The 25,170-nt window shown below is 39.0% G+C and overlaps 1 protein-coding gene and 1 long non-coding RNA gene across 3 annotated transcripts; one reads left to right on the top strand and one right to left on the bottom strand.

Annotated features, from left to right (window-relative positions):
* The first annotated feature begins 10,586 nt into the window (after positions 1-10,586).
* Positions 10,587-19,495, top strand: LOC141349718 (uncharacterized). Its single transcript, XR_012357697.1, has 4 exons — positions 10,587-10,995; positions 11,069-11,279; positions 19,011-19,217; positions 19,357-19,495. It is a non-coding gene; the product is annotated as an uncharacterized lncRNA (long non-coding RNA).
* Positions 12,819-24,976, bottom strand: cfap45 (cilia and flagella associated protein 45). 2 transcript variants are annotated; one of them, XM_055174642.2, is made up of 12 exons: positions 24,708-24,976; positions 24,509-24,628; positions 24,259-24,383; positions 23,257-23,401; positions 19,314-19,484; positions 18,988-19,166; positions 18,350-18,479; positions 18,123-18,269; positions 17,827-17,940; positions 16,633-16,826; positions 16,139-16,363; positions 12,819-12,984 (listed from the first exon to the last, which is right to left on the bottom strand). In XM_055174642.2, exons 1-12 carry the CDS (start codon positions 24,708-24,710, stop codon positions 12,915-12,917), a joined length of 1,623 nt encoding a protein of 540 aa, XP_055030617.1. In that variant the 5' UTR covers positions 24,711-24,976; the 3' UTR covers positions 12,819-12,914. The 2 variants fall into 2 exon arrangements, with proteins under 2 accessions (XP_055030617.1, XP_055030618.1); XM_055174643.2 differs by lacking the exon at positions 24,708-24,976 and having other exon boundaries at positions 24,509-24,675.
* Positions 24,977-25,170: the final 194 nt, after the last annotated feature.

Below are 25,170 nucleotides of genomic sequence, written 5' to 3'. Positions count from 1 at the left end.
CTGGGTCAGGGCATTTCCCAAACTGCAGCTCTTGTGGTGTGTTCTCAGTCTGCAGTGGTCAGTACAACAGTGGTCCAAGGAAGGAAAAGCTGTGAACCGGCGACAGGGTAATGAGCAGCCAAGGCTCATTGATAGGCCTACATGTGGGGAGCAGAGGCTGGCCCATAGACTATGTGGTCCGATCCAGCAGACGAGCTACTGTAGGTGGTCATAATGTTATGGCTGACAGGTATATTATATGTTTATGGTATATCGTGTTTGGGTGCATGTGTGTGCTCATGTGTTCTTGCGACATTGATACATATTAGGCAGCAAAAAATGACCATGCAGTCTCCTTCCACTGGGACTGGAGGTCAACAAATATAACATTTGTAATTACAGAGTCAACATGTTAATGTAACATGTAATGAGTCATTTTTGTATGAAGTATGAATGAAGTAAAAAGACTAATTTCTTTACAATTATAAATCAGCCTAAAAAGTATCTCAGTTTTCTATAATACAATTCTACCAAAAATGGAAATATCCCTTTGTAACCACAAATTGAATATACTTTGACTTTTTGTTATATTGTCAGCCAAATTCATTTTTTCTCTCTAGTTTTAGTGTCTTTAACAATACCTAAATATTTTACCTCATTTTTTACTGCATTTTTGGAACATATGTTTCTCTGAAATGGGACAAAATTGAACCAGGAGACTTTGTCAAAAGACACATCAGATCTCACAAAGCCCATTTCAATACTTAACTCAATTTTGACCAAATGCGTAGTTAGTGCTTTGGCTTTGTAGGGCAGAATAGCTGACTCTCTAAAAGCTTTTATGCTACTATTTTTCATGTAAATTGCCAAACGTTCAGCTATTAAAATAAACAAATACGGACTTGTCAGGTCTCCTTGCCTAATACCTCTGTTTATGGTAAAATGCTTAGAAGTCCCACCTGGAAGCGATACTGAACTATTAATGTCTTTAAACAACATCTCTATCAATTTAACAAATTTGTAACCCAATCTAAAAAACTTAAGTTCATGTAAAATTTATGTTTTACAGTATCAAATGCTTTATAGAAATCAAGAAACAAAATAAACCTATCATCCTTAATCAAATGTGCATAATCAATTAAATCCAAAATAAGTAATATTGTTGTAACCTTCCTTTAAAGGACAAGTTCGGTATTTTACACTTAAAGCCCTGTTTTCAGATTGTTTATGACGAAATAGAAAGCATCTTTTGCAGCGATTTTTGTGTGAGCATATCAGTGAACACCCCTGACCACTTGGTGAGTTTCAGGTCTTTGTAAATGAAAGTTTAATGCATTTTAGGAAGGATTGTTCCAGTGCACCTATACAGCCATTGTAGAGGTGGGAGGTGATAGAACAAACACCCGAAAATTCTCGGGCCAGCATTATATCTCCAAATTTCAGTCAAAACTGTTCTATTTCATCATAAACAATCTGAAAACAGGGCTTTAAGTGTAAAACACCGAACCTGTCCCCTAATAAATCCAGATTGTGTTTCACTTATAGTTTGACTCAACCTTAATTTTAGCCTGTTTGCAATAGCAGATGTAAGAATTTTATAATCAACATTTAGTAGGGTAATCGGTCTCAGATTATCAATAAATCTTTTGTCTTTGCCTGACTTTGGAATAAGAATGATCAACCCCTGCTTCATAGTTGGAAGTAAAGGGTTAGAATCAGAACATTCCTTTAAAGCTTTGAACAACAAATCTTTTAAAGGGGCAATGAAGCTGTCGATTTTATTGTTTCATACTGAGGTCTACTTATGATGTTCGTATGGTTTTTACATTCAAAAACATCAAAAACAATAAGTGATAGGCTATATTGTAACATGGCTCTTATGCTGTCTGGAGAAAAGCTTTGTTTGAAGGGGCGTGTTGTATTGAAGACCTGGACGTGAACGCCCACTGCTATGATTGGATATCTTCATTCCCTGTCATTACATGTGGGGAAATGTTTTAAAAACATTAATTTGTAAAAATAGCAGCCGAACACATATATGTTTGAGCCACAAAAAATTCTGGGTGTTAAAAATGATATACATAAATGACAATGCGTATGGTGAAGTAAAAACAAAACTTTAAACTTGACGTGACTAACATACCGTATGCAACACAGTAAGCGCACATCAGAATCTAAACTGCAGCTGGCAAGTCCTTATCACTAACTTTGTATATTTCTGTTGTGCTTGTGAGCAGGGGCGTTACACAAGATCTCGTGCCCTATGCATAGGCAGTCCTAATGGGCCCCTATGCTCCACCCCCATAATATATTCCAGACTAAAAAGTCTGGTTCTCCGTTCTTTTGGGGCCCTGGTAATCAGTACTAGTTTTATCCACACTCTAATGACCCTGCTTGTGAGGTTGCTCTTACATACACATAATGTTACATACCCCCGTTATATGATAAAAAAGTTTTGTTAAGTGTTGGACCTTTCAAACGCAACCTGCCTAAATTACCGTATACAACACAGTAAGCGGGCATCAGAATCTAAATTGTGGCTGGTAAGTCCTTCCTTATCACTAACTTTGTATATTTCTATTGTTATATTACAGTCATATTGTTAAGTGTTACACCTTAATTAATCGTTTAATGTTTTTAGTAAATTAAAACAGTCAAACATACGGGTTTAGACATAGATGTTACAACAGGACATATCAAGCAATCTCTAACAAAGCAATAGTGAAACGTGAAATGTTTTACTCACTGTGTATACTGCTCTGTCATTCCTGTCAGATCCAGTTAGTGGTGCTTTTAATCAGTCTCTCTGCAAATCCCTCATCGACTTATGGCTTCTTTACAAATGAATCTGCGGTACACAAAGTAAAAAAACACTCCCCACGCGAACTGGAAATTCTTTTTAAAAAAAAACTTTAACCACACATTCCTAATGTTAGGTTCCGAGACTCAGAGTTAAGATTATACAACGACTGTGTTCCTCCCATAGACGGTTCTTTCACAACTGAACACTCCGTTTCCGTGAGTACTCATAACAGATCACCACGTCAAAATAAAAGTCTCTCAGGAAAATTTTATTTAAAAGTCATTTTGGTTACATTTGGCAATCTTTAAAGACATGTTTACTGATTGTTGAGACACTGCATGGTTTGCATTGCCCCTGGCCCAAACGTGTGTCACGCGAAGCTGTGGGCAAGGCTACAAAAGTGGTCATTGTATGGAGGAGGTGTTTAAATTCTAATCTGACGTCACATTTCGGCACATTCCTGAATCGACTGTTTTCTTGGCTTGGTGCCAAAAACTTATATATTCAGTAAAGAGGACGTTTTCAGTTCTGAAGCTTGCAGGATGTTCATTTAAGTATGACCTCTTATATAACAGAATATCAAGTTAAAATTGAATTTTTGATTCACTGCCCATTTAAATCTTCCTATAAAATGAGTAAACTTCCTTAGATATTAATTTGGGGGCTGTGATTACCTTCTCATTAACAATCAAACAATTCACAGCATTGCTTTTCTGTCTATTCTTTTCTGACAAAAATAAGCTGTATTCTTCTCTCTTTCCTATAACCATTTGCACAAGACCGTACAAAAGCTCATTGTGCTTTGATTAAATACAAATTATCTAATTTAGCTTGAAGAGAGAGTAATTTATCATGAACTTCTTAAACTTAACTCTCTTTGCTTCTGTTCTTTGTATTTTTGTTTACCAAATCTAATTGAAACTTCCCTTATTTTGAATTTAAAATACTCAAACATTAGAAGTTAAAGTAAGGCCATCTTGAATCTCAATAGTCAAATTTCTTATTTGACTACAATCATTTTTATCTTTTAAAATTTCTGCATTAAATTTCCAGTAGTCTTTTCTAAAGGTATTTTTTGTTGTTGGTGTTAAAATTAATGAAAAAAGGCAGTGATCTGTCAATGGTGCGGCAGAAATGAAAACGTTAGTGGCAAACTCCAAATATTCCTCAGTAATAAGCCAAAAGTCTATTCGTGACTTAGAAGATCTATTCGGTTTGACCAAGGAAAACTGAGGCTCATAGGATGCTTCAGATGTCATTAAGATAATTTGATTGACAAAGCTCCTGAATAGTGTTATTAAAATGGTGACTTGTATAACTAGAAGGAGATCTGTCCAGCCACTCATCTGGTGCTAGATTAAATCACCTCCAATTAGTACACAATTTGTTTGAAATTTTGATTTAAGGTTTGTGACAACATCTTTAATTTTAGAAAATAAAATCTTGTTTTGCCTACTGCTATTATACCCATAAACATTAACTAAAATAAGAAAAGTACCTTCACTATTAACCACAGCAGCGAGCCAATGACCAAGAACATCAGACTGAAAAGTCACAACCTTCCCAATGGCAATTGTTAAGGCATATGGCGATACCTGCTGAACGATTAGAGCCGTGACTAAACAAAAAAGTGTCTCCCCACTGCATCTTCCAAAAAGAAGCATCTTCTTCAGTAGTCTCTTGTAGAAAAACAAAATGTGACTTCTGCCCCTTGCAAAACAAAAATATACCTTTGCGTTTTACATTGTCCTTTAGTCCCCTTGCAAAAAGATACACGAGACTTCAACGAGAACATACGCCCACTGGAACTCACTGTGAACGAATCGAGAGTGGCAATAAGCTTTTGAAAATGAGATTAGAAAAATAAAGTGCAACAGTTACAAAAAAAAGACATTTAAAAAACAACATTTCCCATTTTCCAAGACTTCGTCATCAGGAAAAAATTTGCTGCATGACACTTTCCCTTCAGCTTGCGCTTGTTTAATGTGTGGCCAAAGAACTTCCCTAGCCCTCGGTCTTCTTTGTTCCTCAGCAAAATGAATTCCTGCTTCCTTGCACATTGTTAATCTTTTTGACAGAGTCCCTATTTGATCTCTAGATTCACGTTGAAAACTGTAAAATTATCTGGCACATGCGGTTTCCTTCTCTTCTGCCAATACGATACACGGTGTCAACCGCCTCTTCCATTTCCCAGTGCACACCCGTATCACCTCCTGTCAGATGTTCTTGTTATGTTTCTCTCACGAGCCTTTGATGCATAAATTCCAACATCCTGTGTGGCATTTACATTTTCCTACTCTTGATCTCAGCTCTTTATTTTCTTTTTTAAGAACAGTTCCAGCTCTATTATAGACTCCATCTGCTTGTGAACTTTCATCTCTCCTCCCTTAACCTCAGAAATGGTGTTACAATTCTTTTCCATTTTTTTTGGACCGCTCCTCCAGCTTTTATTCCTGTTTGTTAAATCTTCTGCCAAGGGAGTGAATTGCCTCAAGTATATCAGCATTAAAAATATCATTCGCCTGATCAGGCCGCACTTTCTTCATTTTATGAACTTTGCTGTGAGAAACAAGATAGATTCTCAGCAGCACATTCCTCCAAAATCAGCTTGTTAGTTTCAACAAAACACACATCATGTTATCATGATCATTTCTGTTACTACTCACGATCTTCTCTTCAGAGTTACGTGCTCTACTTGTCATCTTAAATGATGAAAAAATAAACCTTTATCAAACCATTTGGGAAAAGTCTGAAAATAAGAAATACCTTGGAGTGGTCAAAAACCTGGGAGTGATCATTGATGATCGGCTTAGCTTCACGGAGCATGTTGCCAACACCGCTCGCTCTTGTAGATTCATCCTCTACAATATTAAGAAAATTAGACCTTTCCTAAATGAGCACGCTACGCAGGTCCTAGTCCAAGCTCTTGTCCTGTCCAATCTGGACTACTGCAATGCGCTACTGGCAGGGCTTTTAGCCTGCACGACCAAACCCCTACAGATGATTCAGAATGCAGCGGCAAGAGTGGTCTTCAATGAGCCAAAGAGGGCACACGTCACTTCTCTCTTTGTCAAGTTACACTGGCTTCCTATAGCAGCTGGCATCAAATTTAAGCTCCTGGCCTTTAAAAACAACCACTGGGTCAGCACCCCCTTACCTTCACTTACTTCACTTACTGCCACTGAGCGGTGGCTTGTGGTGCCATCTCAAAAAGGGAAAAAAAACATTATCGTGTACCTTCTCAGGAGCTGTTCCACAACTGTGGAATGATCTGCCAGTCGTGACATGATCTGCTGACTCTGTAGCTGTACTTTACACCTCTGTTCCCAAAGCACAATTAAAGGATTGTGGACTAAAGAAAATGACTACAACAAATCCTTGCTAACTTACAGAGCAACACCTCTGGAGTCAGATCTACAGGAATACAGAAGAAAGGAAGAGGAAGCAAGAAAACGTCAGGATATGAACTACAATTGTCATCATAAGTCACGTCACTTGTTGCCTAAGCATACAATTTGTCCAAACATTTGGACACTATATGAACATTATAATAGTATTAAGTCTGCTACACCAATCAGCCATATAACACTATGACCACCAGCCTAATATTGTGAAGGTCCCCCTTTTCCACCAAAACAGCTCTGACCTTTCGAGGCATGGACTCCAGACCTTTCAGCAACTTTAGCTACAGTAGCTTGTCTGTTGGATTTGACCACACGGGTCAGCCTTTGCTCCCACGTGCATCAATGAGCCTTACTCAGATCCTTACGCTTGCCCATTTTTCTTGCTTCTGACACATCAACCATGAGTGAAAAAACTGATGTGTTTGAAGCCGGAAAAATGGGCAACTTTGAGCGACTTTGACAAGGGACGAATTGTGGCCGGGCCAAATTGTGGCTATGTGACTGGGTAAAAGCATGTTCAAAACCGCAGCTCTTGTGGAGGGTTCTCCGGTCTGCAGTGGTCAGTACCTTTGCGGACCAAGGAAGGAAAAGTGGTGAACCCTCGACAGGGTCATGGATGGCCAAGGCTTACTGATGCACGTAAGGGAGTGAAGGCTGGCCCGTGTAGCCTAATCCAACAGACAAGCTACTGTAGCTGAAATTGCTGAAAAAGTGAATGTGATTCTGATAGAAAGGTCTAGTGGAGTCCATGCCTCGACGGATTAGGGCTGTTTGGTGGCAAAAGGGGGACCTACACCATAATGTTATGACCGATCAGTATGTGTGTGTGAGTGTGTACCTGGTAAATATCACATTGTGGGGATGAAATGTCCAGACAAAGTTAGGAATACCAGTAAATTTGTGACCTTGTGGGGACATTTGCGAGGTCCCCATGAGGAAACAAGCTTATAAATCAAACAGAATGATGTTTATTGAAAATCTTAGGTAGCCGAACGTTTTCTGTGATGGTTGTGGTTAGGGTTTGGGGATACAGTTTGTACAGTATCATGTTTGGGTGCATGTGCATGCTCATGTGTTCTGATCATTCACTGTCCCTCAGGTTAATAGATTTTGGGCAGCAATAAATGCCCAGTCACCTTCCACTGGGACTGGAGGTCAATAAATATACAATTTGTAATTACAGAGTCAACATGTTAATGTACCTTATTTCAGAGTCATTTTTGTGTACTCTCTCCACCCTTTAAAATAACTGGTAAGGACGACCATAGCATGTTATTAAATTTTTACTGTATCTTATAATGAGCTAATTTATAATGAAAAAGAACTTAATACATAGCTTAACATGGAGCTCTTGGCAACAAAAACCCCATTCACACAGACCTTTGGTCCCAGAAAATACCCGTAAAATTGCCAGACAAGCGTCTGTGTGAACACAAACTCGTCCCGTTAATCTTCTGGGATCGTTGCCGGAAAGAGGACCTAGTCAGATACACGGATAACCCCTCTGTGTGAACTAGAAGCCGAAAGAATGCCGTAATGGGCATGTCGTAGTGAGGACGCATGCGTCATCACAACAAAAGCTATAGTTCAGCTCCTTAAAACGAGAGATAACATGCATATAAACATTTACCACGAGAAATGTAGCAAACTATATTGACGCAATTATCAGGAAATTATAAATGAGACGCATAAACAATGATGCACGTGCCGTAGTGAGGACGCGCGTGTCATGGCAACATGAAGTTGGTTCAACTCTTTAAAATGAGGGATTTACAACATTCACGACGAGAAATGTCAGCAAACTGGACTGAAGCAGATATCAGGTAAGTTAGCTCATTACTTTCTGCGTGGAAACGGAGATCATTCAGCAGCATAAAAGAATATCACATGCTCATTTGAGCTATAATAAACGAAAATACCCCTGCATCATCCCAACAAGATATATCGTTCAGCTCCTCAAAATGCGGGTTTTAAATGCATATAAACAATTGCGATGTGAAACGTCTGAAAACTGTATTAAAGCAGAGATCAGGGAGCTCGTCAAATATCCACTCTGAAGCTGAGATCATTCACCAGCATTAGATCGGAGCGTCACACGCTCCTGTATAATCTTATCATAAACAAAAATGCACTTCTTGGAGAGTAAAATAATATATAATATGCAAACTTCAGACGCTGCGTAGAAGAGAGGGAGGGACTTTCAATAGGTCATGTGTCTTTCCGGGACCATCAGATGCCAGGTAATCATGGCAGTGTGAATGAACAAAAAAATCTAAGGATCCAGGAAAAATCACGGATGCCTTCCCCGTGTATTTTACGGAATGTCTGTGTGAAAAGAGCTTAAGTTGCATAACACAACAGAAAGTATTATGTTTGAAATAAATCTTTAAACTTGTACTGTAAGTATTTGGTGGGAATACTCCATTGCTTGGACTTTTACAGTCATACTGTAGCCTGCAAAACAGCAGCTATGAGGTAAAGTATTAATTTGATAAAGTGGCAATAGGTTTCCTGGGGTATCTGGTACCATAATGTCAACAGCAGGTCCTCCAGCTCCCATATAGTGTGTGTGGGGGGGTGTTGATATAGCGCAAACCCATTTTTCCAAGTTGAACCACAAATATTCATTTTGGTTTGTGTCAAGTAAATTTGGAGGTCAAGCATTAACAGAAATTCACCATAATGTTTTTCGAACCGCTCCTTGATGATTCTGGTGGTGTGGCATGGGGCATTATCATGTTGGTAATAGCCATCACTGGCAGAGAACACAGTTTTCATAACTGGGTGCACTTGGTCCACAACAATGTTTAGTTACCTGACAGCTGTCAGGGATGGTGCAGTTGTGATAACGTAGTCTAAGGTATCCCAGGAAAACATCACCCAGCCTGTGTCCTTACAACAGTTAATCCGGGAGCCATTGCCTCTTTTGGTAATAAATGCTATATCTGCGCTCAACCGTCAATGTGATGCACCAGGCCACTTTCTTTCAACCATCCACTGCCCAATCACAATAATCATGGGCCCCTTTTCAGGCATTGTGGTGATGGAACACAGTTAGCATTGGATCTAGCTGGGACATCGGCTTCTCATGCCCACCCTCTAAAAATAGCTGTCTCCAACCATGACATGTTTGTCCGGTAGCAGCTACTGAGCTTCTCTATGCGCTTCAAAAGCGAGGGGTGAGCAGTGGACTAAGCCGTTGGTTGCAATTCGCAACCTCACCACTAGATGCCACTAAATTTTACACACTGCACCTTTAAAACAGTCCAGCATTGGGTCAATGTTAACCCAGCTGTGTGTTCTGTCCAATATTTACCCATTATAGATTAAAAATAACCTAGCTATTTTTAGAGTGAATACGCAAATGGTTGCAATGAACTGTGCATTCCCATTGAACTGGTCATCACTGGTGTTTCTGCTAGTGATTTGTCACATTTTGGCCTGTGAAAAATGAGTGACAGTCTCTACTCCTCTCTGGCATCAATGAGCTTCAGATGAGACCCAGCTGGATGCCATGCGCCACTTTTCATATGCACTTAACTCAGTGGCACTTAAACAACCGAAATGGCATGCACAGCATTTCTAAGGTTGAAGTTCTAAGGTATTGTGTCATCACAATTTGTCCTCTATTAAAATCTGATAAATGGTCAGCTTTTCCCATTCTGACACCAAATACTCTACTGGTCTTTGTGTGTTATATTGCTCTATAAAGTGAGCATGTGTCCACAAAACGATGGGTTGCAAGGTCAACTCATTACTGTAGGATGATGTATTATAATCTCTATGTGATTTCTTTGTAAACAAGCAGTGCACGGTCATGTCCAACTCACACTGAACTCTTTACTTTATAATCTGTTCCTTCCGTGTCTTCCACACATAAATCATAATCCTGTTCTCTCTTATGAATTATGAGTAATGCAGTCCCTACTGTTACACATCCCCTTTTATTTAAGCAATGCAATTTGTCATCACCCACACATATTACAGGGATAGTTCACCCCAAAATAAAAACTCTGTTATCATTTACTCATCCTTCATGTTGAATTTCTTTTTTTCTGATGAACCCAAAAGAAGATATTTTGAGAAATGATGGTAAACACACAGCAGATAGTGACCATAGACTTCCGTAATAGGAAAAAATATTTTGAAAGTATTGTGATGAATGATGAAGAAAATATTTTGATAAATGATGGTAAGCACACAGTTGATGGTACCCATTAAATTCCATCATATTTTTTTATTCCTACTATTAAAGTCTATGGACACTTACTGCTGTGTGTTTACCATCATTTCTCAAAATATCTTCTTTTGTGTTCATCAGATAAAATAAATGTATACAGGTTTAGAACAACATGGGCATGAGTAAATGATGACAGAATTTTCATTTAAAGTGAACTATCCCTTTAACTTTTCATTTTTCAACACAATAACAACACATAACCTTCTCCATGTTCAACCGCATAAGCATTTCCATCTTTTCCCTTTTTTACCCACATTCTGTTTTATTTATTTAAGTCTTTCTGGGGTTTCTTACTGCCATTTTCTCCGCAACACCCCTCTATCAGTTTCTATAATTTACGATGTTGAGGTCTGCGAACAGATCCATAAATGCCCTCTGTGACCCTCCACTTTTGGATCCATTGTACAATGAAAGCAAGTGACGTGACTTATGACGACAATTGTAGTTCCAATCCTGTTTTCTTGCTTCCTTGTCTTTTTTTTATTCCTGCAGATCTGGCTACTCACGATGCTACATCTGACCAAACGCAGTTGAGACGAGAAAACTCTGTGCTCCAGAGGTGTTGCTCTGTAAGTAGCAAGGATTTTTTGTAGTGATTTTCCTTAGTCCATAATCCTTTAATTGTGCATTACGCTCGTTCAGCCTCTCCGTTTGCACATGAAATGAAATTGTATTCCTGTGTGAGCCGTTGGAGTATATGTGATACAAACTTTTGTCTGCCGTCGGAGCTGAGTGACCTCCTCTGGAATACCATGCCGAGCAAAGACCTCTTTAACAGTTTTGACTGTGATCTCTGCCGATTTGACATTTAGACGGACAACCTCTATATGGAAAAGTTGTCCACAATGAGCAGGTACATTTTCTTCTTTCATTCAAACAGATCTATTATGAAACTCTGCCATGAATGTGCCGGAATTAAAGAAGGTAAGAGTGGTTCACAGTGAACTATTTTGTGGTGATTGCATGGATGACACTGTTCCACCAGTTAATGATGGCAACTGCATCAGCTCTTTGCTTTATATGTTTTTTTCTGGCCATCCCGCAAGATAGTATTTTTTTACCTTTTGGCAGGTGACATCCTCTGCCTGAGCTCGTTTTGAAGGGATAGTATATGAATTTCTGTCATCGTTTGCTCACTCTCATGTTGTTACAAACATGTATACATTTCTTTGCTCTGATGAACAGAAAGAGAGAAAATTTCAGGAGTGTTCGTAATCGGGCCGATCGTCAGCCCCATTCACTTCTATAGTATTTTTTATCCTACTATGAAAGTGAGTGGGGCTCATAGTCGGTTTGGTTGTGGGCATTCCTCAATTTATCTTCCTTCACATTTCAAGAAATGTAAACGGGTTTGTAACAACACAAGAATATGAGAAAATCATGAGAAAATATTTGGATGAACTATCCCTTGATCTGCTCCAGGCAGTTGTCAGCCACTTGAAAGAAAACCACAAAGTCTGAGAAAGAAAGATTTTCATTTGTTGCCAGGTAGTCTGTCTGTGACCCATGGGCTCCAATGTTGCCATTAAGAGTCTGTCTGCTGCTGTGATTAGATTTTTCCATGGAACATGCTTAATGTTAAACCTAATTCAAGGCAGACGAAGGTGAAATCTGAGATTTTTGGATGGGATGTGTGTTTAGTCTGCTTCCCAGCAGTCCTATGAGACGTTTATGGACATTAACAATTGTGTGGCAAAAGTGCAGACCTTGAAGAAAGAAACTAGTCTCTTACATGTCCATGTCACTTATAGCATCACATACTGCTAGTGTCGGATACATCACAACCCAGCACTCTCTAATGCATTATCAGTAATGCGGTCTCTATTGTTACAGATGGGGAGGTCATAATATAATGACTCAGACTCCTCCACATGTGACAGATTGGTTTCATTTTTTTTACAAGATCTGCACTCTGTTTTTCATTATTATCATGGATAACATTTTGGTTTTTTTTGGCATAAATGAATAATAAAGAAGACTTATTTTTCACATACCGTTGTTGATTTGAAGTTTACTGACTGAATGTACAATAAGTAGACTGTGAAAAGTCTAAGGAGAAGTACATTTAAAAGTGATTACATCACATTTTTGGACAACTGTGTGTGTCATAAAGCCAACAACAGAAGAACCCAGACATATTTTTACTAATGCAATGTGTCTACATTACTGTAGCTACGCCCCTAACAGAGCACATTTATGATCACTTATATCCTGTGGTGGTTTTAGTCTAGCCTGTACGGTTGAAAAATCAGTCTGGAAAAATTATGTCTCATTCTCAGACTGTGCATCCAACTTCCTTTATCTTCCCATGGTTCATATTAATGCACTCTGCATGCACATGAGAGTTTTTATTCAAGAAAACTGTCCTCTAAATGAATACCATACAAGAAAGTATTTTCCTACAACAGCTTCTTGTTTACTTTTATTTTTCTTCTGGTTTATGTTTAGATTTTGGTGACATTTGCTTAGTTTGTGTTGCTCCTTAGTGTTACAAAGCAGGAAGAACTCGAACTTTGCGCTCCACTTCCTTGCAGTACTTATCTGAGAGCCCAGCTGCCCTGTGGTCAAAAGAAAAAAACAAATTATTCCAAAAATATTGGGAAGTTAAGCTTTGTTCCGACCACCCGCAACTTTCTCCATGTGTCTCACTTCCTTTCTTTTAATGAGGGATTCCTAATAAATCAAGCTGTCATAAACAAATGAGTACCATACATTCCAGTAACTGGCAAGAAAAGCTGACGTGAACTGTACTCCCGAAAATCAGTCGCTCCCGAAATGTTTTTTCAAAATGTCTAAGGGTCCCTACTGAAAAATCCCGCTAAGACCAGCATAAGCTGGTGAGCTGGTTTTAGCTGGTCCCCAGCTTGGTTTTAGCTGGTTTTGCTGGTGTAGGAAGCTGGTTTTGCTGGTGTAGCAAGCTGGTCTAGGTGTGTTTTGGTCACATTTTAAGCTGGTCTAGCTGGACTTAGCTGGTCATGCTGGAATACCAGCTTTGTCAGGCTGGGAAGACCAGCATAAACCACCTTAAACCAGCTAAAACCAGCTAAAACCAGCTACCAGCTTATGCTGGTTTTAGCTGGATTTTTCAGTAGGGGTGGCAAGAGAAAAAGTGTCTACGAATTGTATGAAAAGAAGGGAAAGGGCTCTGAAGAAAGAAACAAGACCAGAGTGTTTTTGGGGAAAATATTTTACACGCTGGCGTGCGCTAAAAGCACAGGTTGGGCTTCCCACGCAAAGTTTCTACTCGACAGGTAAAGTTTGGCATGCTATTTGGAGAAATCCATTTAAAATCACTGCTTGTAAAAGTTGATGTAAGGTATGATTAGCGATGCCAGCCTTGGCACAATTCAAGAACCGCGCAGACACTGTAAACATGTCGACAGCAACTTGTAAACAGAGCCAAGAGAAGAACTAGGCTCCTGCATGCTCTCTCTCTCGTGCACACGTTTAATAGGCGTTCCCTCTCTGGAGCAGGTAGAGTGTTGCGCATGTGCATTTTTTTTTTAGAGTGGAGGGGCGGTTCTTTTTCAAAAATTCGGGAAAATCTTCCGCTATACATTTAACTAAGTTCAAATCACAAATAAAACTACTACACTGAGCTAACTTTGTAAAATTAATGTACGCAACAGTGGCAGCCGGTGAGTTTTTTTCGAGGGCGCACGATGCGAAGTTCGTCACAACATTTATGTAGCTCGTCATGTGTGTGGTTCGTCATTTTAAAATATGTGTTTGGCGCGTCGAGTGAACCTATGTGCTATGTGTTTTGTCAAAATAAGTGCCTGCTGCAGACATTTATACGTCTAAAGGGTTTATGATAAAAAAGACGCTCGCGTTTGCCAGATACTCGTATAATCTCATGCATAATCAAAGTTTACTGTTAAGGGAGTGTATTGCGTGTATTTTGTGAACGTGAGTGTCTCAAAGTTTTATCATAAACGGTTGGACACGTGTGCAGCAGGCACTTATTTTGACAAAACACATGATGCACATGGTTCACATGACGCAACACACACATATTTTGAAAACACGAGCAACACACTTGACACTCCGAACACATGAATTTGCGCCCCTCGGAAGAGCAGTCAACAGCCGCCACTGATATACAATGTTCATACCTGCCAACATTGGGATTTTGCCCAATTTAATTTATTATTGCATTTTAAATAATCCAACCAACTTGCATTTATTTTAAATAAAAAACACAAATGGTTTTCGAAACATTTTCCAAAAAAAGGTTTGGATAGGTTTCAAATTAAAAATATTGGGGTGGTTTCCCGGACAGGGCTTATCTAGTCCCAGACTAAAATGCATGTTTGAGGGCCTTAATTTAAAACATCGTGCACTGACGTATCTTAACATAAAGTATCCCAGGAAAATGGATGTGTTAATTTTAACACATTGTTTTGTGTTATACTATTTGACACATTATGTGTCATTTTGTGTTGATTTTGAGTTCAAATAAAAACACAAGATGTGTTAAAACAACACAAAGTGTGTTGTTCCAAAAATAACACTGAGATGTGTTAAGTTAAGGATAGTCTCAGCCTCAGACGTCACGCCCACAGATTGTTGGCTAAACTTCTGATGTTTTTCGTACACTTTTCTGGAAACCCTGTGGGAATGTCGAAGTCGTCTTTGATTGGTTAAAATAAACCGGATTTCCAGATGACGCTAGTGTCGCGATTAGTTACGGTCCCTGGAAAACAAAGCTCTGATGTTCCGCTGAGGAAGAGAATCAGTCGTGTTCACGTGAATAATGATGACCAGTTATCATGATCAGCTAAACATTGGATTTTCAAAAACATTTTTAGTTTGCGGCATATACTCTCTAAAAGACGTCCAAGAGTTTTGCTTGAGGCAGTTAGTGGAGTCAAAAAGTTTGGTTCTCTTAATTTCCTATTAAAAAGTGAAGCAATATGCATCAAACAGATGTTTAACAGGAGCGTCTCATTGGTGTGACTGTTGATGAAGTGCACAACGTTGTTCTATGGTGAGTAATGTTGTTTATTTAGATGCTATTCGGTTGGCTGGTTATTTTAATAACTTTGACTTGTTGCCAGCCGGTTCGTTATTGTGGGGATTCCGAAACGTGACACTAAAATAAACAAACTGTGATTGGTTGTTTGACATGTCGGTCAAACAGCTCGTGGGCGGGCTTTGTCCAGAAAAAGCAGTGAAAAACACCAGACCTTCAGTATTGAAGGTCTGGCTACGTGAGACTAAGTTAAGGACAACACATTAAATGTGCTGTCCTTAACTAGACACAAGGGGGTGGTTTCCCTGACAGAGATTAAAATGGTCCACAGAGATCACTTCACTAATGCCAAACTGGCTAAAATACTTCCGAATACTTCCAAAGCGACCCCTGCAACAAATGCAAACAGTCTCCATCTGATGATCTTCATATGTCTTGGTCTTGCCCGAAGCTGAATGATTAATGATGCATTTTTTGTGTGCTAGTTTAGTTCATGTTTTTTATTTGTATGTGTGTGAGAGCGATTCATTTGTGTATAAAAGATCTTGTTTTTTGTAAATCTTTTGTTTTTGTGTTTAGTCCTGGAATAATCTAAACCCTGTCCAGGAAACCACTTCATATTGTTTAAAATAATAAAAAAATATGTAAAAATCTTTTGTGTATTTTAGAAAATAATTGTTAAATAGGCCTAAATTGCAGAGGAAAGTTTTTTGTATTTGTCTGGTTTTAAGACCTACTTGAGTTCCCTCAGCTTCTTTTCTTTAATCTCATCGAGACGGGCCCTGCGACTGCGCGCCTCCTCCTCCAGTCGCTCTCCTTCACGGAACAACTCTCTCCTCTGGGTGATGGCCTGAAGCTCTCTCTCACGGACCTGTTGCCTCACGGCCTCGGCATGTCTACGAATCTGCTGATTTTTCTGTAGTTCTTTGTCTTGCTCTTTCTCAATAAGCTCCTGCTGTGCCCTAGAAAAGTAGGAAAAAAACGTTTGCTGTGACTTTTGTTCTACATTCCTGCACTGTTCAATTTCTTGTGTGGGCTGGAGGTTTCTTGGACTTATTTGGATTGAATTTACGTGTTTAAGCTGTAATGCCAGATGAAAAGTTTCTTGACCCATGTAAACACCATAAGTTATCATCAATGAAATAAAATCACTCTGACCACCCAAGCAGTTGTAGACTTTAATAGCATTAAGTAAAACCCAGCTGTATGATGCATGCGTTGCTTCTTTTACCTTAGGACCCTCTCAAACTCTGCCCTCTCCCGCGCAGCCACAATGGACAGCAGGTGTTCCTTATGAGTGACCTGCTCCAAACGTGCAGCCTTCAGCCTTTCTTCCTCCTCCTGCTTTCTTTTCATCTCCTCTTTCTCTTTTTTCCTCCATTCCCTCTCAGCTGCTTCCTGGTTCCTCCGTGCCCGAATCTCATCCTCATAGTTCAGAAAAAAACAAATTACTATAGACTGCTAAGAGTACATTTCACTGTTTAAAATGAAAGGGTATCTTTTGAATGGGTATATTGATTAAAGATGCATTGGATCTCTTGACAGAAATGCAATATAATATACATAACTATATTATCAGTGGTGTATAAAGACCATACATAATAAACTGCATTGTTTGTATTCCTTAGAATGAGCCATTTTTATCTATATACACCCTGGGTCCCCTTACATGAAAGTAGCCGTCATATTTCTACAGTAGCCCTAAATGGACAAACTGTTCTAAAGTTTCGTCCCTATGTTGTCTCAGACGACAACATGTTTGTCTTGTGGTGGCTACTTATGCATTTTAAAATTGAGGGATGAGCTATTGGTTGCAATTCGCAATCTCACCACTAGATGCCGCTAAGATTTACACACACCACCTTTAAGGCATGATGAATTTTTTTATATACATTTCAGCAGTGGCAGCCGGTGACTTCTTTTTCAACGGCGCATGATGCGAAGCTTGTCACAACATGTATTTAGCCCGTCATGTGTGTGGCTTGTAAATATGTGTTCGCCTCGCCATGTGCATCACGTGTCTTGTCGGAGTGCATCCCTGCTGCACACGCGTCTGAGGGGTTTGTGATAAACAGAGGTGCTTGCGTTTGCCAGATACTCGCTTAATCTCGTGTTTTCATACATGTAGTTTACTGTTAAGTGAGTGTCTTGTGAGTATTTTGTGAAAGTGAGCGTCTTTTTTATCGTGGGCCCTTTTGACGCGTGTGCAGCAGGCACGTATTTTGACAAGACACACGATGCACATGCTACACATGATACAACAAACACATGTTTTGACGTGACAAGCAACACACATGACACTCCGAACACATATTTTGAATTTGCACCCCCTCGTAATTCAGAAAAGTTATTAATTATTAAGTTATTTAATATTTGACCTTATATGGCAAAGTGATGTCACAGGAGAATTATTAAAGCGTTTTACCTGCTCAGCTTTGTGATCTCTGTCTCTTTCCTGAAGAGCTCTCAGTCGTGCCACCTCTTTCTCTTTCTCCTTCTTTATACGTATCTGCTCTGCTTCATACTCTGCTGCTTGCTCCTAAAATAAATGTGCATCAGGCAAATATTTAGGTCCACATAAAAGGACAGTTTTTGGTATTTGGGTTTCTATCTAATCGTTGTCACATATTAAACAGGTAACAATTCTTATACGTGTTGAATGCTCGCTGTCGATTCAGTGTTGGTCAACCATACATTTTGTTTGGCTAACACTTTACTTACCAATTTCTTTTGTGTATACTCTACAGCGCGCAGATCTGCTAATTTCTCCTCTTCCTTCTTTCGCTCCTTAGCAAGCAGATTCTCCTCATTTATCTTCTGAATTTCATGCAGTAGTTTCCTCTGCTCCTCTTTTTTCCTTTCAATTGCCTGTATCATCAAACAGAAACTTGCAAATACAAATCACTGAGGATATACACACTGAACCTCATTTGACAATGTGCATGTACCTTGAGCTCCTCCATCTGCACCCTTTCCATGTTCTCTAGCATCTGCTGGCCCTCCTGCTCCTTCACCTCTTCCTCTAGCATCTTTTCCTCCAGACGCTGTTGGATCTGGTCCAGGATGCACAGCTTACCCCTTTGAGAAACACCCATGATACAAAAGGAATCATATAACCATACATTGCAGAGTATTTAAAGGGGACATATCATGAAATCTAACTTTTTCCATGTTTAAGTGTTATAATTGGGTCCCCAGTGCTTCTATCAACCTCGAAAACATCAACAAGATACAACCCAGTAACTTAGTTTTGGTAAACCATTCTCTGCAAGCATGTGAAAAAATAGCTATTTGAAATTTGGCTCCCCTTGTGATGTCAGAAAGGGGATAATACCGGCCCTTAATCGGCATTATCTAACCACGACACTGCCATTTAGTGCAGAGATCAGCTCATTTGCAAAATTTGGGTGCACATTTTTGCTCACACCTACAAAGTGGCAATTTTAACATGTTATAATAAATTATCTATATGATATTTTGAGCTAAAACTTCACATACATACTCTGGGGACACCAAAGATTTCTTTGACATCTTAAAAAAACTCTTGTGAAATGTCTCCTTTAATACCAATCGAGATGATACTTACTCAATCCTTTGCTGTTTGTGTAGCGCTTCAGTTTCCTCCTGAGCTTCCAGGGCCCGGAGTCGTTCCACCTCCATCATAGCATCCAGTCTCCTCTCCTCCTCAACCCACTGTGAGACATTTTGCTGCTTCTCTTGAATCTGAGCATCCCGCACAACATGGCACTGCACCTGCTGGATCAACTGCAGCAAAACAAGGACAACACTTGAATCCAGACATACAGTAATAATTGGGTAATAGCATTAAAAAACTAAAGTTTGAAAGATTGCAAAATAAAAGTAACAGAAAAGAGTGCCGATCTATACCCAGATATATTTTATTCAATCTACCTCATTTAGCTTCTTGACTTCATCCTCTTGTTCCATTCTCAAGGTGTTGGCCCGTTCCAGCAGGTACTGAGCACGGTCCCTCGCCTCTGCTTCCAGCTCGCTCAGGTTCTGGTTCTTCTGTCGGGACAGGTCCGCTTGGCGCATCTGTGCTTTTCTCTGCTCTGCAGCATCCTGATACAGTATCAACAGCTAGATTAATATTACATGGACGTGCCAGCAAGACAGCTACAATACATAACTGCATAAGCTGAATGCTTAGGGTTAACAAAAGACCATAATGTCTGAGGAATGTTGATAAAGTTCTACCATATCTCTCATCATAAACAATAAAATAAAATTGATAAACAAACAAACAAACAAACAAAAAACAGATAAACACTGGATAGAGAGTTAAACATAATTTGTACTTTTTGTTAGCTATGAGCAGGGCTTTGAACCAGATTTTTCCCCCAATTGGTTTGTTCCGAACAGAAACAGTATTTTAACGTTTCCGGTTTTTGGTTCAACCCTAAAATGGATGTTCCTGAACTGGTTAGAACAAAAAAATAAAGTTCCCGAACCGGTTAATAACGTTCCATGTCAGATGTGGGACATACAAATAAGTAGGCTGATCATTAGGACATTAAACTTAAATCATTAGTCTACATAATTTTCCTTAAGTCTCTGGGCTCTATCTTACACCCGGCGCAATGCAGCGCAATGCGCAACGCAAGTGTCTTTCGCTAGTTTCCACCCTGCGCAATTATAATTTTCACGTTTAGCGTCACGTTGTTTAAATAGCAAATGCATTTGCGCCCCCTTTTGCGCCCATGGGCGTTCTGGTCTGAAAACGAGGTGTGTTCAGGCGCATTGTTGGCGCGTTGCTATTTTGAGGCAACTAAAATAGACTACGCCATTGACCAACAAAAACCTGGTCTAAAGTCTAAAGTCAATGGCGCAATATATTTTTGTTATTTAAAGAGCGCATTAGTAATATGCGCCTATAAACGGGAGGACAACGCGGGTTTGCTTTTCACATAGTACATGAATGCGCAGCAGCACAAAAGCGCTTTTAAATATGAAAGATTAAAGGATTGAATGTAAAAGATTATTATTGAGTCTCTTGGACATAAATGAGGACTAATTATGAGACGTTAGAAGGCGCAAAGAGCTGCTTCACCTGCAGCCTGGTAAGTAAATAAATGCTTTGCTTTAAACAAATGCATCTGTTTTTAAATGTTTTTTTAATGCTACCTCACGGATTTATTGTATTTGATGACTCTGTACCTGTGGTTATGGTGAGATGAGAAACATTTTTAAGTAATGATTAAAAAAACTCTTTGCTTAAAAAAAAAACGCTGTCCAAGTGTTGAAACGTCGGAGAGCTGTTGTAAATTCTTTATCTACTGTTTGTTACAAATAAAGTATTTTTAAAGTACAAACCTTATCTTACATACTTGTAAATTATTTTTTATAGATATTGGATAGCAATACATTTAAAGCAATTAAAAGTCTGCTTTTTACTTCCATGACTAAAAGAAAATGATTTTTTAAAGGTTTTAATAAAAAATAACAATTTCAATACAAGTGAAAAACAACACAATTATTTAACATTAATCTTAAACTGGAATCTTCTTCCTCCGCTTAGTTTTTCAGTTTACAAAGTCCGTCATTTAAATAGGGATTAGACATAGCGCCAGCGCAAAAGGCTTTTAAAGGGGATGAGAGCTGAAACTCTCATTGGTTTATTGCATGTTACGCCCAAACTACTCCCATTACAATAGGACCAACACTTTTCGACCATGCGCTCGGCGCACAAACCATTTTCCCGTCGTTAAATTAGCAAAAGTTGATTCGGACACTCCCATTAAGACGTTGCGCTGTGCGCTTTAGATAATGCGCTTAGATCGTTAAAATAGGGCCCTCTATCTTGTCATCAAACATTAAAAAAGGCTACATTATGTAAGCGGCATAACTGTAATTCTGACATGCCTACATTTGTTGAGTTCACTTAAACACGCGCACACACACAGACGGAGGACGAATTCCAAATGGCGCCTTGGGAAGAAGATGCAGCATAAACACTAAAGTGGAAAATTACGTTGTTTTTCAGTGCTTTATTCGCCAAATGTATGTAATTGACTACAGTATGAGACACAGTAGCGCAACTCTCTTTCAAGTTTATCCATCAAAAGTTCTGATCTTTGAAGGTCATAGGGATAATCACGTTTGATTGGAGTTGGACCTGACACATTCAATGCATGTGCGTCTGTGCATACAGAAAAGTGCTCACTTTAGCGCCTTTTTGGTGTTAAATTATTTAAAATCACTTAAGTGTTAACATTTTCAAGCCTTTGAAACACGTGCAAATGATAAACTTTTCCCTATTTAAGTTTGCCTATTAATCCGCAAATCACATGCGAGCCTATCCGTGGGTCGTGATCTGTACGGATCACGGATCAACTGCGATCCTTTACACCACTAATTAGTATAACAAAACATTTGAGATACTTGATAGCCTACAATATTTACCTCTTATGATTAAGCATTAGAGACTTGGGCTTGATTAGACTACTTGCTGGTGGCAAGGATCTCATTTCTCAGATTAGTCAACGACGACCGGAAGTGAACTTTACAGAGTATTGCACAGAAATTTTTTTAAAGTACGAAAAAAAATAACGGTATTAACCAGTTACCATTATTTTAAATAAAAGTTTCTGTTCCAGAACATATTTATATTTTTTTTTAGTTTATGGTTTCATTTCTGTTCCTTGCAAAACATCAAAAGTTTCTGGTTTCGTTTTTGTTCAGTGAACCCGTTTAAAGCCTTGGCTATGAGGTTTTGTGGGTTCCTGAGATTTAAATATGTATATGCACACATACATCTGTGCGTATATACTGTATATACTGTAAATATACTGTAACATTCAATCATGTACAGGGCATTAAATGTCTTGGGCTAATGACAACCAATGACCTCAAGGTAACAGCCAAACCAGCCTTTCCCGGCTTAAAAAAACTGTTCCTTTCAGCCAAAAAAAAGTAAACTGTAAAATGGCTCTTTCGTAAAAATGAAGTCGCAGAGTAAGCTCTTTTGAACACTGAAATGATTCATCATTTCTAGGAGATGGGGACACACTTAACAACATACTGTTTTAGTCTTTGAGGAGAATAAACTGGCATTGACATGTTTTACAAAAATCGTTATAAAGATGACTTGCAATGACTGGTTAGTCTGCAAGCTGACCCATGAGCCCAACAGATCGCGTCTGACTGGGTACCAATCAAATTAAATTGGTAAAGGCCTGATCATTGAGTACGTTTACATCCACAGAATAAGCGGATAACTATCAAAAATCTGCTTATTATAGAAAATCGTTTTCATGCGTTTACATGCAAATCAATAAACCGGCTATGCAGACAACTGCGTTTACATGGGACTTGGAGAATCATCAGTTTTCTCGCAGGCAGTGATGTCACCACCTATAGTACACAATAGTCGTTCAAAAAGCCAACGCCATATCTGTCTTAAGCTGTACAGTTGCATCTCTTCTCGGGTCTTCAGAACCTGTAAATGTAACATGACCTTCTATTTTCGTAGTTTCTCTGCCAACTGCTTTAGTCGAGCGGAGACTTTTATGCGTTACTTTGTGCATACTTCCGCAGGTGACGTTTATCTTTCATACGCGGAGACATGCGCACATGGACAAAACCGTGAGAAAGCCGGTTAAGGTGTTTACATGCCACGCGAAATCGGCGTAATGAGCAAAAAACTACCTGTGCCGATCAGTTTTTGCTTACGCCGTTTAATGGCCTTTTACCCGATTAAAGAAAACCGTTTTACGCGTTTACATGACCCCACATGTTATAAGTTTATTTAGCATAATCGGCGTAAGACTGTACATGTAACCCACTCATTGTGTCCACAGCTTTCGAATACAGTTTAAAATTACTGGGTTCACACCATGGCTTCCTCTCGAGCTTTACGCTGGGCCTCTTGTATGGCCACTTTCTCCTCTTCACTGGCAACATATGACTCGGATATGATTCGCTTGAACTCAGCGGAGGACAGAATGATAGACTGCCCCGATGGGTCTTTGCTTGGGATTCTGGTTCAACAAAACAAGACAATATAGGAGGGTTATTACACATCAAAAATGATTTTTTTCCAATTTGCGCACCACAGGCCTTCAAGTTAGCACTGAATTCTGAAACTCTCAAAGACAACCTGCTGTTGGTATTATTTAATATTTATTAATATGATTGAATCAACATGATTACATTAAAGACTACAATCACACCACACTCTACAAAAAGAAATCAGGTGACTATCTCATCCAGGGGTGTCACTAGCAATTTTGGGCCTTATAAAAGTATATGAGGTTGGACCCTCTACCACACCCATGTTACTACTAATAACATTTTTCTTTGGGGGCCCCATTACGTGGGCCCTTGGCATTGTCCAACCTTTCCCCCTTAAACATAAATGAGTGTAAAGGAGGGTAAATGGAAACGTTATTTTAGTAAAAGACACATACATCTCACAAATGTTTTAATTAGGCTTTCAGAAGAGATCTTAAATATATCAAAAACTGAGCTCAGATGTGGCAAGTCTGTATAGGATCAATCAAATGTCAATATTATTAAAACATTTCAATATTAACTGAAATCCAGTATATTTTACATATATGATCAATCATAATGTTAATTGTACAGTCCCACAACTTTGCATTTTCTATTTTTACTTAATGTGCAACTTTAGGAGAAACATTAAGTTGATACTTAAATAAAACATGGCTTCTTAAAATCTCCTGCGATGTAAAAAAAAACAACCTCTGAGCAATAACATTATTGCTCAAAATATAAAGATAATATACTTATATTTATAGTTATCTTTATAATTTGAGTCATGTCAAACGTCCACAGCTGGAAAAAGTCGCTAAATACAGTGATCCAAACGACTTACCTTAGTTCCCTGATGAGGTCTTTGGTGATTATGCGGACTGTCTCGGATTTAGCAGGAGCGGAGCGTGACAGTGAGCGTGACCTTGCACTTTCTCCTTCAGAAACATCTTTAATATCGGTAAAATGCTAAGGAAGAGCAAACGTTAGATGCAATTGAACATGTATTTGTAGGAGCAACCGTTAGATGCACGCGAACATGTATTTGTAGGTATTTGCGTGATATAGGGTTGGACAGTGAACTAAGCTTGTACCTGTTTGGGGGTCCCGAAGAGGGTCTCGTCCACGTGAGAGGTAAGAGCTCGCGTACGATAGCGACGAGAGAACGCGCTGCTTCCCGACATCTTTCCAGATAATGACGTAGCACTTTGAGGCTTTAAAGACAGTAATAGTTCATTCCTCCTGTCCACAAATTATAACGTTCGTGTGTGTGTGGGTTAAATGAATACTTACCATTTCTCTGAAGTTGTAGTGACACTGTTGTCTCGTAAAAATGACAAATTATTGTCACGGGTATTAAAATGTCCCTATAACATACGGGAATTGAGAATAACATCCGTGTTGACCACAATGAATTGCACTACCGGCCAAACTAGAGCAGTGGTTTGTTGTTACATTTCTATGGAGACACTGACAGTAACTATGGTTACGGTCTCCTGCAACAGCGCCTTGTTTCTTTGTTTTCATAAATTTAATGCCTGCATATCAAAGTAGTTACTTAAAATACCATACGAAATATTTATGACCTTTAAGACTTAAGAAATACAATAGTTGCCAAACGTGATTGGCGTATTTACATAATTATAATTATTGGCTTTTAATAAACCCTCAGTTTTGATTAATCCAATATATAGGTGTATATTACAAAATAGATCAAACTAAACTTGACTGAGGTAGCCTATTTATTTTAACAAAA

This window comes from Misgurnus anguillicaudatus, chromosome 15 (assembly GCF_027580225.2).
Source record: "Misgurnus anguillicaudatus chromosome 15, ASM2758022v2, whole genome shotgun sequence".
NCBI lineage: Eukaryota > Metazoa > Chordata > Actinopteri > Cypriniformes > Cobitidae > Misgurnus > Misgurnus anguillicaudatus.
This window is presented reverse-complemented; position numbering and strand designations above follow the sequence as displayed.